The following is a 15,142-nucleotide window of genomic DNA, read 5'->3' on the forward strand; positions in this document are numbered from 1 at the left end:
AGTTCCACCCATTGCTCATTGTCTCCGGGGAACAACAATCCCTCTTCTGTCTTCTAACATGTCCTCAGGTTAGCCTAGGGTGGAGGGCCATTGCAACCTGTGCATTTTGTCAGGAATTGAGCCATGGATTCAGGGCCCAAAGCTGCCTTCAGTTCCCCCAGACCGAACTTAAATGACAAGTGTTCATTCCAAAAACATGTCCTGGCTAGAAGTCTCTTTGAAGTTTTCCATCATGGGCATCCTTAGAAATGGTGGAAATTAAGATGACCCCCAATAAGAGTGTAATTCTAACTGTGTCTTTCAGTGCCACTGTTAAGCTAGTAACAACTGGTTCCCACCTGAGTCCCAGGTGCTTGGACCCCGGAATGTGGCCTTTTGGGGCACATGAAAGAGTGAATCATTGCCTAAGTCTTCCCGGTTCGAGCCTTTTATACACTTTCTCCTTGAGATTTTTATGCGTTACTAACTGTACCCTGATGGCATGAGACTCAGCTCTTTAAACCTCTCTATGACAAGCTCTGTGGGAACCAGGGCAGGTATTTCAGCAGGCTGACCCTGTCCTGCTGGGCTATGGTGCTGAACATTGAATCAGTTACAAGCTCCTTTCAAAATCACCTTTAAATGTTCAGCCTGTAGCTCTTTCCTTTCCTTTGCGATGTTGTAGATGGTGAGGAACACTGCCTCATTCCCTCCCCTGGGAGTTATTAGGGAAACATTTTAGGTCATCTTCATTGATAGAAAATGCAGCACCAAGAGACCAGGGCCTGCAGTCTGTGCCTGCAAACACCCTTCACGATAACTTTCCAAGAATGACTTCCAAGGTTTTGTCTTCAGTGCATCCCAGCATGCAGGGGCTCCTCCAAAGCTTGAAGCTGGGGCTTCTAGAAGCCCTGACCACATTGAGAGAGCTTCGACCCAACGTATTATTTTGGTTGTTATTTTTTATTTTTGTTTAATTCAGTCTTTCCCTTGGGATTTCAACCATCACACAGCTAAAAAGATGTTTGGACTCTCTCCTTCAGTTATCCTCTTCATGCGTGTGAGCACTGTGGGTGTTTGAAAAAAGCATAAACGAAGGAAGTGCCTGCTCAGGGCATACATGCTTCATTCCAGCAGGTTCTCACTGCCATTCTTCCAATTAATCATAGATTTTTGGACCGGTGCAGCCAATACTGAAGTTCAAAAATATCGAAGAAGTGATAAAAAGAGCAAATAGCCTTGAATACGGACTAACAGCAGCTGTGTTCACAAAAAACCTCGACAAAGCACTGAAGCTGGCTTCCGCATTAGAGTCTGGAACTGTCTGGTGAGTAGAGCATGAGTGCTCGGCCCCCCTGAGCTGCCGGCCAGCTGGCTTCCTTACCCTTCTGTTAACAAAGAGCTTTTAGTTTTATATTATGTGCCAAGCACTGTCTAAGCACTTTGCTCCATCCTCATGACCACCTTCTGAGAGGGGCACTGTTATCGCCCCCATTTCACAGATGAGGAAATCAAGAGACAGAGAGACTGTGTGACTTGCCCAGGGTCACACAGCTAGTATGTGGCAGAGCAGAGCTCAGGACCAACTGTCCAGCTCTGATGCCCATGCTCTTGACCGCCGTGTTGGGCCACCCCTTATTTTTTATTCTAATTCTAAGAGCAGCACATGCTCTTGTGCAAAGTATGGATGAAAGTTCCTGTTTCACCAATAATTCTGCTGATTACACTATCCCCATTTTAAAGATAATATTAGAAGATAAATATGAATTGGAGGCCAAGAAGCAGGAGAACTTTGAGGTCAGGCCTGTCTCATTTCAGAGCTAATTCTTATTCCCTTCGCCATAATTTTCCTCTCCCTTTTTCTCCCTTTGTCATTCCCTTCCTATCCCAGTGAGAAGCTTTATACTTCAGAATATTCAAATTTTAGTTTCTGGTGGTAAGAGCAAGAAGGCAGAGATCAAAAACACTGTTTTCATGATTAAAACCTTGACAAAAAGTCTCCTTTAGGTGACGCTCTACACCAAGTGCCTAGTAGCTGCAACACCTGAGGTCCAGCTGGGTCCTCTCCTGGTGACCCTGAACTTCTCTTTATTCTCTCTCCAGGATCAACTGCTACAATGCCATCTACGCACAGGCTCCATTTGGTGGCTTTAAAATGTCGGGGAATGGCAGAGAACTGTAAGTGTTTCTGTCACTCCATGCCTGTCAGCAGGGCCGATAAAAGATACACTAGGTCCGCAGTGTATGGTGAATGGTGGCCCACCCTCCAGTCCACTGAGCTCTCCCCTGTGCTGTGCTTTCCCCCTGGGCTGGGCCGTGTCCCCCATCTTCTCTCCCCTTCCTGCCCTTCCCTACCCTTATCCTCACGCCACCCCAGGACCGACCCCCAGCCTCAGCATATGTGTCCTCCCCAGCACCCATCCCATGTGGAGATGTTCAGTAGGTACTTGACCTAGGCTCACTGCAGGACAGGGCAGAGCTGGGAAGTGCACTTTCCACCAGACGCAGGATGTCATTACTCACTCAAACCCTGGCCCTCGGCAGGGAGGATGGGCTGTCTCCCAGGTCAGGCTGTGGCCCTTCTGCCCATAAGTAAGTTCCCAGGGACAGAGCGTGGGTGACTCTGGCTCCTCCTCAGTACCTTTTCAGAGGGATACTGCAACATGCTGGACCTCCGAGCCTCTGTCAAACCCACCGCACACTCCTTCATGGTGCCCTTCTGTCTTGCCCTTTGGGAGATTGTGCTCCATAGACCTAGACTAATGGATGGATCTTCTGTGTCTGGCCCAAGATAAAAGGCCCAGGCCTAGAGCTGGATGGAGTGTTCTGGGGGTGGGCACGCTGTGGTTTCCAGCCAGATGCTGCCTTCTCTCCCACATCTTTCTTGGTGGTCGTTGGGGTTTTATTAGCCTTTGTGGACAAATAGCTTGTAGGATCAATCTTCCCAGGGAAACCATCTGTGACAACACACAGGGTCATTCCTGGAACATCTCAAAGGACTCTGAGCTCTTCCTCTTATTTAAACAGTTTGTATTATTTATATACAGATGCATCACTTCGTACTTATTTGTACATCTTCCAGTAGGAGCACTCAAATGCTTCCCCTTGGCTTGGGCCTTAGTGGGGCCTTTGGGCAGCTACCCTTCCAGATTCTTAATCAAGATGTATGAAGGAATGAACGGGGCTGGCTTCCATCCCTGAGCAAATGCTCTTGACCAGTCTCCAGGGAATTGGGGGCCCTTCCCCCTTCTCAGTCCTTCTTTCTCATTCATCCTGACTCGTGGCAATACAGCAGAGCTATCTGAACATCTGAGTAGAGTGTGTCCATTTGTGTCCCCCTAATTCCTAAAATTGGTTTGACCTTCCAGAGCCTCAGTAAATTCTTGGCCATGAAGACCCTTTACAGAAACCTTGTTCCCTCTGTTGAATGGCTTGTTTGTGTTGTGTTCTGTGAGCCTCTGTTCATTACCTCTTCACACTCACCTGTCCATCAGGGACATGAGACCTGGGCTGGGATTACCTGCATCACCTCTAGGGCCCACCAATAGCACTGGCCACAGCTGACATTTGCTGAGCACAGACTCTGCCGACCTCTATCTGAGAGCCTTGCACATGTTAAGGCATGCCGTCCTTACAACAGTCCCTGGGATAATCTGAGTCCATTCAGGCTGCTGGGACAGAATACAGTAGACTGGGTGGCTTAAACAACAAACATTTATTTCTCCACTTCTGGAGGCTCAATATCCAGGTGTCTGTTGAGGACCCTCTTCCTGGTTCACAGGCAGCCGTGTTCTCTCTGTGTCCCGAAGAAAGTGTTCTCTGGGGTCTCCTTTATAAGGACACTAATCTCATTCTTGAGGGCTCCACCCTCTTGACCTAATCACCTCCTAGAGGCCTCACCTCCTAATTTCTTCACATTAAGGATTAGGGCTTCAACATTTGAATTTCAGGGGGACACACATGTTCAGTCTACTGCAGGTAGGTACTACTGCTACCCCTGTTTTTGGATGAGGAAACTCAGGGATGCCAGAGAGGTCCTGTGCCTTACCCAGGTCACACTACCAGTAAGTGACAGAGTTGGGATTGAACTCTTAAACCCACCACACCACAGGGCCTTGCTCAGCAGGGGTCACCTCTGTGAGCCACCTGGGATGAAGCCAGCCAGGGTACACAGAGTCATTTGTCTCCTCGCTCTGCTGCTTCAACCAGTCAGGTTGTGACAGCTGGGGGACCCAGAACCCCACAAGGCCTTCCTCACAGAGGCCAGGCACAGCCTCCTCCCACAGCAAGAACTTCAGTCCCCAAAGCAGATGTCCTTGGATGCAGTAAGGGTGTGTGGGGCCCACCTGACTTCTAGGCAACTGACTCACACCCACTATTACTGCTTTTCTCACCTGCATCTCCCTCCCCATCCCCGGTGGCACCGCCTGCCCGCTGCAGAACAGGGCAGGGGAGTATCCGCTGCACTCAGTCCGTGTGTCATCCTGCCGGTTAGCCAAAATTGGGACTTTTGTCTGTTTTTTCGACCCTTGGCATATATTTTCCCAAAGCTTTTGATAAAGTACTTTAACATAATTCACAAGGAGACTGGAAGCTGGCTTGAAAACAAATTTCCGTTTTCAGTTGTCTCTAATTAATGTCTTCACGTTGCAGTGAGTTCCCCTTTTTTATGCTGGAGCACTATGCGGTGGATTCCATGGTTTTCCCCATCCCCGGCCGCCTGGGTGGGACTGGCTATCTGCCGCCCACCCACCGGCCCCTCTGGGATCTCTCCCTGTACAGGTCTTGGGATGAAGCCTGCAATTTCTCTTCCTCCTGGACACTTTTCTTAGTTCTTTGTTTTGCTTTGCAATATAGTAACAAAAAAAAATGCACACTGTAGAGACACGTGGGAAGTCAAGGTCTCCCTCCCCTGACCTCAATCCCATTTGTTAGAGGTAACCACTGTCCCATCATCCATTTTATTCATTTTGTTCACTTGTTCATTTGTTCACTGGCATATATTTACTGAGCACCTTTGATGCCCCAGGCACATGCTAGGCTCTGAGCACACAGTAGTGAACTCTATAAACAGCAGTGCCAATGCCCCCAACATTCTGGTGAGGTCCAATGGGAGAAAGGCTGAGCTTATGGATGAGTGAGCGCCAAGGCGGTCACAACTGGGTGAGAAACCATTTAGGAAGGGCCACAGGGGGTCAAATAAGAATGACAAGAACTTGAACTAGGGCAGTGACTGCAGGAATAAAAAGAATGAGGTGATTCATGCACTTAATCTTACAGGAGTGATTTCATATTGGACTTACTAGTTATGTGCTAATTCAGCATGATTTTATCACTTGGTTTGCTTTTCTTTCTTTATGCAGTTGAGAAATCATTAACTGCGTTGAATTTTTACAGTACAATACGATGTGCTCATTTTTAAAGGTTATTGTACATTTTCTATACATACAATGGATGTAAACATGTGTTTTTTTTCTGTTTTCAAATGACTTGGGAGGAAAATACTTTTTGCTCTTAAGAATGGGTTTTGGATATCCTAACCTTCTTTTTATTGGTGGTTTCCTATGATGGACTTTTGAGTTATTTCCAAGGGGTTTTGCTGCTACAGACCATGCTGATGTTCTTCCTTGCGCATAAATCTTTATGCACTTGTGGGGAATTGTTCTCAGAATAAATTCCCAAAATTGGGTAATCCAGCACATGAAAAATGGGCTCCCACTCTTTTGGTTTGCATTCCTTTAATTGTAAGGGGTTGAGCACCTTATTAACACTTATTGGTAATCTTTATTTTTCTTCTGCAAACTGACTATTCATGTCGTTTGTTGATTTTTCCATTTGTTTTTTTAAATTGGTTTGTAAGAGCTTTTTGTGTATTAAGGAAAACAGCACTCCGTTTCTCACACAGTGTTGTAAATGTAATTTTTTTCTAGTTTATAATTTGCCTTTGGGTTTTTTAATGGAGTTTTCTGCTCTGCAAAAGTTGAATTTAGCATTCTGTATATGGCTTTTATATTTTGTTATGTTTAGAAAAAATTACAAAATAATTCACCCATTGTCATGTATCATTCTTGAACTTCGTTTTAGGACACTACCAAAGAACTCAATGACATATTAACAATAAAATAATAATATTACTTTCTACCATTTACTTTTTACCTAGCACATAGTAGGTAAATTTGCTCTATTTGAATCAACTCTAATCATTATAACAATAGGGAGGTGATGGTATTCCAATTTTACAGATGATGATATTGAGGCTCAGGGAAGGCAAAAAAACTTGCCTTAACTGCATAGATCCAAGCCAGTAGTTATCCAGCTTGAGCTACCTCAGAATCCCATGGCTTGTGAATCCCCTGGCTGTTAAGGCACAGATTTCTGGGCCCCACCCCTAGGTTCAGTAGGAGTATTAATTTTCTATTGCTGCTACAATAAATAACCACAAAATTAGTGGCTTAAACAACATTAATGTATTATCTCACAGTTCTGAAGGATAAATATCTGACATGAGTCAGCTAATTAGCAATTTTAATTCCATCTGCAACCCTAATTCCCCTTTGTCATATAACCTAATATTTTCAAAGGTTCAGAGAAATAGGATGTGAACGCCTTGAGGGGGGCATTATTCTGCCTACCACAGTAGGTCTGGGGGACCTGAGTCTCTGCATTTCGAGCAAGTTCTGAGGTGAGGCTGGTGCTGCTGGTCTGGGGGCCACACTTTGAGAAGCTCTGGTCTAAGGGATGAGATGGGATTCTGTCTCGAGTGTTTCTAGCTACAGAGCCTCCATGGCCACCTCTTTTCCTAAACAGGTGCACATTCTTATTTACATAATGGCAGAGCAAGTCTTGTAGAGGCTTTTAAATCGATCCAAAGCCACCTCTCGGTTCTGGGAAGGGGATCTGCCCTAAGGATGACTCATGATGCCTGAGATGGGTCACTGGGCTCTGCAAGACTTAAGGAAAGGATGTATACCAGAAACACGGACTCAAAGGCTGCGGACTTCCTCATGTCCACTCTGCTAACGTCCGCGCCTCAGCAGCTATGCTGCTCCATACTGGCCTCACTCTTCTTACAGCTGGTCCCCAGCTCCAGGTCCTCTATGTCCCTGCCCAACATGGATGCTCTGGCCACATACCCGGTCAATAGCTTTGGGCCTCTGCCTCTTCTGTCTCTTCAAGCAGCTCCACCCAGGGATTTACCACTTTGTTTTAAATCCCCTTCATCCTTTGAAGGCAAACCCTTAGTCCTTCTGAATATTTCAGAAGCATCACACACACACAAAACTTGACATTTAACCTTCAGTTACATATCCAGGTACTTAAACTTACTAATGGTCTTACAGTCCTTAGACTCTATTAAGTCCTCACATTCTGGCCTTTGCACAGACTCCAGACTGCCCAACAGAGTACTAGCCTGTGAAGCATTAGAACTCGGTTCACACAGAATGGCGAAGTGCCTGCCCATGTTATATCTCCCTCTTTTCTGTGATCACAGAGGGGAATATGCGCTGGCTGAATACACAGAAGTGAAAACTGTCACCATCAAACTCGACGACAAGGACCCCTGAAGGAAAGGCAGGCTCCTTCCTCAAACATCTGACGGCTGAATGTGGCAGATCTAACTTGCTGAAGAGAAACCTACATTCTGACCTTCCTGGGATGCTTTCTTCTGGAGACTTTAAATCTACTGGATTTGAACGATTTTTATTTTCCTCTCACACTCCTGTTTTATTGACCAAAATGTTGTGTGTGAAATTGTAGTCCTGCTTGGGGATGGGACTAGTGGCCATTTCTGTTTTCCACTTTCCACCAGATCCCGGGGACAGTGAGGAGGCTCAGGGTGTTGTCAACAGGAAGTGGTATTTGAAGTATCGAGCAGTAGCTTAAAAATGCTTTGTTGACTCTGACTTCAGTAAGAATTTGGAAAAAAAAATCCCTGCGTGTTCTGCAAACAGGGCTCTGTACCTGCGGGTTCCTCAGGGTTACCTGCCCACAGAACAAGCCCCTCCTACCATTCAGTGGGAAGGAATAGCAGTAAGTTTAAAAAAAAGTTAAAAACAAGGTTGGGAGTATCAGATGTGGGGAGCTTTGGGGAAGCACGTACCATGGAAGGGTCCTGAAGGCCTTGGATGTGAATGGTCTTCAAGGACTGTATGTTGACATTGACAATGGAACTCAGCTTAAAACCAATACTGCCTTTGGAATGTGACCAAATCAACAGCCCAAAGAGCTTATCTAATGCTATGTCATTGTCTACCTTAACCAAGGCACTTTCTTAGGCAGGAAATGTCACTAGTGTCACCATCGCTGCTAAAGACCCAGTGCTCTAACACTACAACAGTATAGCAAATCCTAGGATCATTAAGTCCCACATTTTACAAATTAGAGCCATAATTTGCTTTTCCCAATTATGCATTTCTACCACTTGCCTATGTAGTTTTCCTTTTCTCCAGTTGGGGTATGAACACTTTAGTAAGACGTACACAACTGAAAAGACTGCTGTTATAATACAGCCCTGGTTTTTCAAAGTCCTACTTTGATATTAATTAGTGATTGATTAACAAATAACATCTGGACTTCATGGAGGAACTGGGTCTGCTACTACAGTGGCCTGAGCACAGCAATAACAGGTTGTGAATTTTTCTTTTCCTCTGTGTATCCAAAGGATGTGCAATTCCAAGTTTTAACTTGGAAAACTGAAAGTGTTCCCATATAGCTTTAAAAACACAAAACCAAACTGAAATTGTGTTATTCAGATACTTTTACTATTACTAACTAGTACTTTTCTAACGGTGCTTATGTTTGAGAATTAAGTTATGTTTGAGAATTAAATTGGGGCGGTAGTAATAAAACGGAGGTCAGTGTCAAAACCAGTGTATGTATAGAGAAAGTCTTAGGTGAAGTGAGGTTATCATTCTTGGTGGAAATATGCACTATGCAATTCACCTTCTCTCAATCAGTTAACACATCACTTAGACTATCAGTCACTTGTTAAATCAGGATTTGACTTCATACACTGAATTTTCAGGATTTTTCTCAAGTAACTATAAACACTAACCTTGATAATAATACATTAGAGGGTTCTTATTCTTTCATTGTACAATAATGCCTTTAATATGAAATGCTACATTATTTATAATTGGTATAATGTATCTTTTTATAGTTGTAAGTAAACAGAGGTGATGTATTTAACCTTCTGTAATATACTGTATTTATCTATATAGTATTAGATTTCACTTCTGTTAAGGTTTACTCCTGTGGTATGGTTTAAAAAATCTACTGGCCTGGGAATTCTGACCCTAACTGCAGATTGTGTTCAACAATGCAACAACTATAAAATAAAATCAGATATTTGAGAAAATTATGTTTTTTCATTTAAAGATCAGACCCCTTTTCATTCTGAGGCTGACCTTTTTCTTAGAACTTTGGTACAAAATGGCTTGTAATAAAGTGGTATCAATCACTTAAGGACAAAATTACATTTGCTCAATCCATCAAGTCCCACTCTTAGCTTGAGTGTGAAACTCACTTCTATGGTTTTGGGGGTGGACCAGGCAGCAAGCTTGGCATCAGAGGCTCTGCGTCTTAGTTGGTGAAGTTGAAGCTGTCATCTGAGCTGACTCAGTCCCTTTTTATCATAAAGTGATGAAGAGATGTGAGTGTGGGAAATGGTGGGGAAGATTGCACGGGGATTTAGGGAAGACACTGTATCCTGCAACTGTGTGCACAAACATCCATTTTTGCCACTTCTCCACGAGGATCTCGGTGTCTGGGTTTAACTTACCTAAAGTTTCTAAGGCTTCAAACCAGTAAGCCTCAATCACCAAGTCATATGCTGACACTGAAGTTGGATCGAGAACATTCCTGTACTTGGTTAGGTCCACCAAGTTCAACCATGCCTCTCGTGTTGAGAGTCCATATCATTTTGGCCATGTAGAGGTAAAGCTCCACCCTTTCAGAGAAAATTTAAGGGAGGCTTGGATCAGATCCCTTTTAATATATGCACTTGTGTATGCTTTAATGCATTTAGAAACCTCCCATTTCCCAATCAAAATGTGAGCAGAAAATTCAAGGAAAATGGCATTACCTTCATTTGGTTTACCATGAAGTTTTACCATGAAGGTAACCATTCTGAGGACATATACTGGCTGTGGTGTGTGTACATGTGTGTGTGTACACATCTGCCCTTGTGTGCCTGTCGGGGTGGGGCACAGTAGGTTGGCACATTCTCTAAAAGTGAACCCTTTGGAATGCCCTAGCTTCTCCTGATGGTGGACCAAGCCCTTTTAATGTTCTTGCTCCTAGCATGTGGCTGACTTGAGCTTGAAGGTGGATAATTAGGGACATTTTTTAAGTGTCCAAGGAGAAATGTCTGAGGAAACAGAATACCCAGCTGAAGGGAAGTGACTAGAAGAACTGAGGGGTCAGTCAATCACTATACCTTCAGAAAGCAGAAAGGGCAGGTCAGGGAGGTAGCTTCCAACTGACCCCACCTTAGGAGGAGCCAATTCAACATGAGATGCTGGTCAGCGGGGGTCAAGAAGCAGAAAGAAATCTTAACTGACCTGTAGCAGTCACCTCATGCAAACCTGTAACACATGCCAATGGATAGAGTTAAATGCTGGGATACAACCAGCTCAAAACAGGCCACCCATGTGACAAGTGTCCTGGCTATTTTCTACAGTGGAGACACTTCCAAGCCGATTCCCAAGCTCATTTAAAAGGGAAATTGGGGCTTCCCTGGTGGCGCAGTGGTTGAGAGTCTGATGCAGGGGACACGGTTTCATGCCCCGGTCTGGGAAGATCCCACATGCCGCGGAGCTGCTGGGCCCGTGAGCCATGGCCGCTGAGCCTGCACATCCGGAGCCTGTGCTCCACAACGGGAGAGGCCACAGCAGTGAGAGGCCCGCATACAAAAAAAAAAAAAAAAAAAAGGAAATTGCCCTGAGAAAACCATGATTCAAAAAGTCATGTACCACAATGTTCATTGCAGCACTATTTACAATAGCCAGGACATGGAAACAACCTAAGTGTCCATCAACAGATGAATGGATAAAGAAGATGTGGCACATATATACAATGGAATATTACTCAGCCATAAAAAGAAACAAAATTGAGTGATTTGTAGTGAGGTGGATGGACCTAGAGTCTGTCATACACTGTGAAGTAAGTCAGAAGGAGAAAAACAAACACCGTATGCTAACACATATATATGGAATCTAAGGGGGAAAAATTGGTTCTGAAGAACCTAGGGGCAGGACAGGAATAAAGACGTAGACGTAGGAATGGACTTGAGGACATGGGGAGGGGACGGGTAAGCTGGGATGAAATGAGAGAGTGGCATGGACTTATATATACTACCAAATGTAAAATAGATAGCTAGTGGAAAGCAGCCGCATAGCACAGGGGGATCAGCTCGGTGCTTTGTGACCACCTAGAGGTGTGGGATAGGGAGGGTGGGAGGGAGACGCAAGAGGGAGGAGATATGGGGATATATGTATATGTACAGCTGATTCACTGTTATAAAGCAGAAACTAACACATCATTGTAAAGCAGCTATACTCCAATAAAGATGTTTAAATAAATAAATAAATAAATAAATAAAATAAGAGGGAAATTGAATTGCCCCCATCCCCGTGGGCTATGTCAGCTCCCTGGTCGGCGCACTGGGCGTGCGCTTCCTCACGGTATCGCTAGATGGCAGAGCCGCGCGCCTTGCAGGGGGAGCCTCACCGCCATCGCCGGGCTCACCCAGAACCGTGGACGCCACGCCCTGCAATTTATTAGGGACTTTTCGGTAGCAATCATACTGCCTCCTTTTGCATACTGGAATTAGAACCGCAGTGGTGAGGGCAGGATTGCAAAACTGCACCCACCCTTTTGGAAGGGCGTCTGGTCTAGGAGAGCTGGAGGGGCAGCCTCTAGGGAGCAAAGCTAAGCTGCCCCGTGGCCACCTCGGCAAACAGGGGCCCAAGGAGCTTGTCCAAGTGGTCACTGCCTGGATTGTCTGCAAGGTCATAGGTGGAGGTGGGGGTGGGGGTGGGGCTGCAGCTGCCTGGCTTTTGTGAAATAGCAGTGGTGGCAATTTGTCTCTGTTCCTTGAGAATGTTCCAGTCATAACATTACATAGGAGGAGCCTGGGGTGCGGGTCCTGCCAGGGTGCAGAACCATCCGCTTTTTTCCAAGCATGTTTCTCTTTCCCCGGTGGGCACGTGGAGCCGAATCCGATGCCTGCCTGCAAGCATGGACGTGCATCTTTATGATCTGCGTTTGGATAATGGCCTCAATGGTGGTAACATACTTATATTAGGTTGAAACATAATAAATTGTCTACACTCCCTCATGTTTATCTACCACACCACCCACCAAAAAAAACCCAGACAATTTAAAATGATTCACCAGTGACATCTTTGTATATATCCATAATTAAAGTAAATTCATGTGGTGGAAGGGGTTCCACCTTCCACCAAACTGGAATAGTTTGCAAACTATTAAAGCTTTAAAATTACATATTTCTAGTCTGCTCTATAAAGAGGTGTACACAAATGAAAATTCCCGTCTTTTTAATATTTACTGCCAGAATCTACGACCGACATATACTAGTCAGAAGTTCATCAGCGAATCTTGCTGCTGAGCGGAACAGAGGGGCAGGGAAAGCTGGGTTGAGCCGAAAACCAACCAATCTCACCGCTGCTCCTGCCCCGCGTGGAGAGCAGGGTACCCAAACTTGGAGGAGACCTCGCGCTAGAAGGTCTCCCGCGGGCCCTGTGGTCACCCGGGCGGGAGCAATGAGTGTGATCACCCGGGGTTTACGGTGAGGGAAACTGAGGCTGGCGGCCGCAGGGACTCCTCGTGCCCATTGTGGGGAGGCCTCTCAGCGGCTGACCCTCGCCCCGCTCGCTCTTCGCGCCGCCCGCCGCCCGCCCTCCTCAGGATTGAGGAAGTGCGTCTGGCCCGGCCCGGCCCCAGCGCGCGGCCCGAGGCGCAGGGGCGGAGGGCAGAGGGGCTGCCCGGCCCCGATCCGCCGCTGTCCTCCCGGTCCGCGCGCAGCCCCGCGTCCCAGGCGCCCGCGGCCCTGCCCGCAGTCGCCGCAGGTAAGTGCTGACCCGGCCCGCGCCCCGTCGTGGACCCGCCGCCTCCTGCTGCGACCCCGCGTGGAGCCCTGGGCCCTGCAGTCCAGGCCCGGGGCGCGGGGCGATCCCGGGCTCACGGCCCCGCCGCATCCCGCCGCGCTCGCGGGGTGCCGGGTGTGTGGGCCCAGGCGAGGAACCCGAGGCCTCGCGGGACGGCACCGGGGCGGGGGGAGCAGACACCAAGCAACAAAAGGAAAATACACCAGGACGTCTACACATTTCCTCCGCCTTGGGAGAAAACCCCTTGCTTCAAGTTGGAGCGGGCCGTGCGAGCGCGCGTGTGTGCGGGAGTGTGAGTCTGAGTGTGTGGGTGTCGGAGAGGCACTGCCCGGGAGGCTGTCTGCCGGCACGGCCTGGCAATGCAAGACGGCCGAGCGCCTTCGCCCTCTTCGGAAAGTCCGGTGCACGCTTCTCGCCCGAGGGTCCGGATAAAACCCGCCATCTCCTTGGTGGTCTCTGCGGCCGACCTTCCAAGGCGGGGGCGCAGATGAGTGCGGTCGGGGGTGGCGGAAGGCTGGGGTCGGAGGGAGATGGTAACGGCGGAGTAGAGGGATCTCTGCGGTCGGTCCACCCTGCTCCTTCACGTTCTGAGGCCATGAAGTTTTTCTCCCACAAGCACATCCCCCTGCAAGGATCAGAGAAGTAGAAAAACAGGAGCGTGCAGTTTTGTTTTTAGCGAGCCTCTCACCAAATGCACTGTTTTGAGAGTTTGCTACTCACGCCCATTGTATTCAAATTCCTCGGGCATTAAAGGGGCAACTAGAATATACAAGATTTTGAAAAATGTTTAACATTCAACTCCTTTTGTGGTCTGACTTATCTTTGTTTATGTCCTGGAAGAATAAAAAATTAAGTTAAAAACATACAAACCTCACACCTAATGTGTCCCTACAGGAGATTTGGGGATCTGCCAAACCTCTCCCTCCCCCAGGCTTCCACACCTCAGGGAGTGGCCCGTAGTAAACGCAGATGCTCAGATAAAAAACGTGGGAGTTGTCTTCCATCCCATTCCCTCGTCCCTTGAATTCAGTTGTTAGCAAGCCCTGTTGGGTCTACTTCTCACATATGTCCAGATCCATTCCCTTCTTTCTCACCACCCTGCCTAGTGCAAGGTACTAGCTTCTCTTTCCTGTACAATTGCAGTACTTCCCGTGCCCTACCCCCCGATTCTCTGTTTGGCAGCCAGAGTAATTTATTTTTTGAAAAAAGGTAAATTAGAGAGTGTCTGTCCTCTGCTTGGAACCCTTCAATAGCTTCTTCTTGTGCTTGGCATGAAATCCAGAAGAACTCCTTCCCTGCATATCCCCCAATTGATCTGGCCTCTGCCATCTCAGACCACCTGGCCATTGCCCCCCACACACACACCCACCCAGCCACCCTCGCCAAACCCAGCCTCACTCTCACATCCCTCTCTCTATGTCCTTTGGGTTGCCACTGTCTGTGTTCCTACTTTATCTGTTTAATTACTCCTTTAACTTACCTGGAAGTCTCTACTGGCACTCCAGGTGTCAGAGACTCTTCCTATGTGCCTACCTTGCTCACTGTTTCATCTTTACTCCCAGAGTTGTCCAGGAGGCACCAAATGCATGCAGGTATAGAGACTGAGTGGTGAATGGACAGCCTTAACTTATTTGTGGCTTTAGACTCATGAAGGGCTTCTGTTCTCATCTGGGATTGAGAACTACACATTTCTCCGGTTTGTAGCTCTGTAATATTTTGATGTCCACAAATGCATTAAACACGTTTTGTAGGCAAACCAATATTGGTCAAGGGATGCCAATAGTGCAAAGACCATGCGCCAACCAGCTCGACCAGCCTTTTCAAAAAAGAGCTGGATGACAAGAACATTTCTAACACATTTCATTTGCAAGTGTCTTCCAGCTCTTTGGCAGTGGCAGCCCTTTCCAAGCCTCCTGAAAAGACAACTGAGCAGGTTCAGGATGTTTCTTCCATGTCAGGAAGTTTACTTACTTAACTGTGTCCTCCCCACCAGCTGTAAGTTTCATGAACTCATGAAGCTCACTCCCCATGGA

General features: G+C 46.8%; 2 protein-coding genes across 6 annotated transcripts in view; both read left to right on the forward strand.

The window, feature by feature from the left end:
- ALDH1A3 (aldehyde dehydrogenase 1 family member A3) overlaps window positions 1-9,337 on the forward strand; it is a 36,479-nt gene extending 27,142 nt beyond the window's left edge. The window contains exons 11-13 of the mRNA XM_027083234.1: window positions 1,149-1,306; window positions 2,083-2,157; window positions 7,472-9,337. Coding sequence (XP_026939035.1) covers window positions 1,149-1,306; window positions 2,083-2,157; window positions 7,472-7,544 — 306 coding nt within the window. The 3' untranslated portion in view covers window positions 7,545-9,337. The remainder of the gene's footprint in view (window positions 1-1,148; window positions 1,307-2,082; window positions 2,158-7,471) is intronic.
- Window positions 9,338-12,533: 3,196 nt separating this feature from the next.
- The window catches only part of LRRK1 (leucine rich repeat kinase 1), a 123,085-nt gene continuing 120,476 nt past the window's right edge, over window positions 12,534-15,142 (forward strand). For 4 of the 5 annotated variants that reach the window (XR_003428021.1, XM_027083236.1, XM_027083238.1 and 1 more), the window contains exon 1: window positions 12,797-13,070. The gene's annotated coding sequence lies outside the window, so the exon portion shown is untranslated. The other variant, XM_027083237.1, reaches the window with a different exon arrangement.

This window comes from Aethalodelphis obliquidens, unplaced genomic scaffold (genome assembly GCF_003676395.1).
Source record: "Aethalodelphis obliquidens isolate GAN/ISIS:26980383/991018 unplaced genomic scaffold, ASM367639v1 scaffold49, whole genome shotgun sequence".
Classification (NCBI taxonomy): Eukaryota; Metazoa; Chordata; class Mammalia; order Artiodactyla; family Delphinidae; genus Aethalodelphis; species Aethalodelphis obliquidens.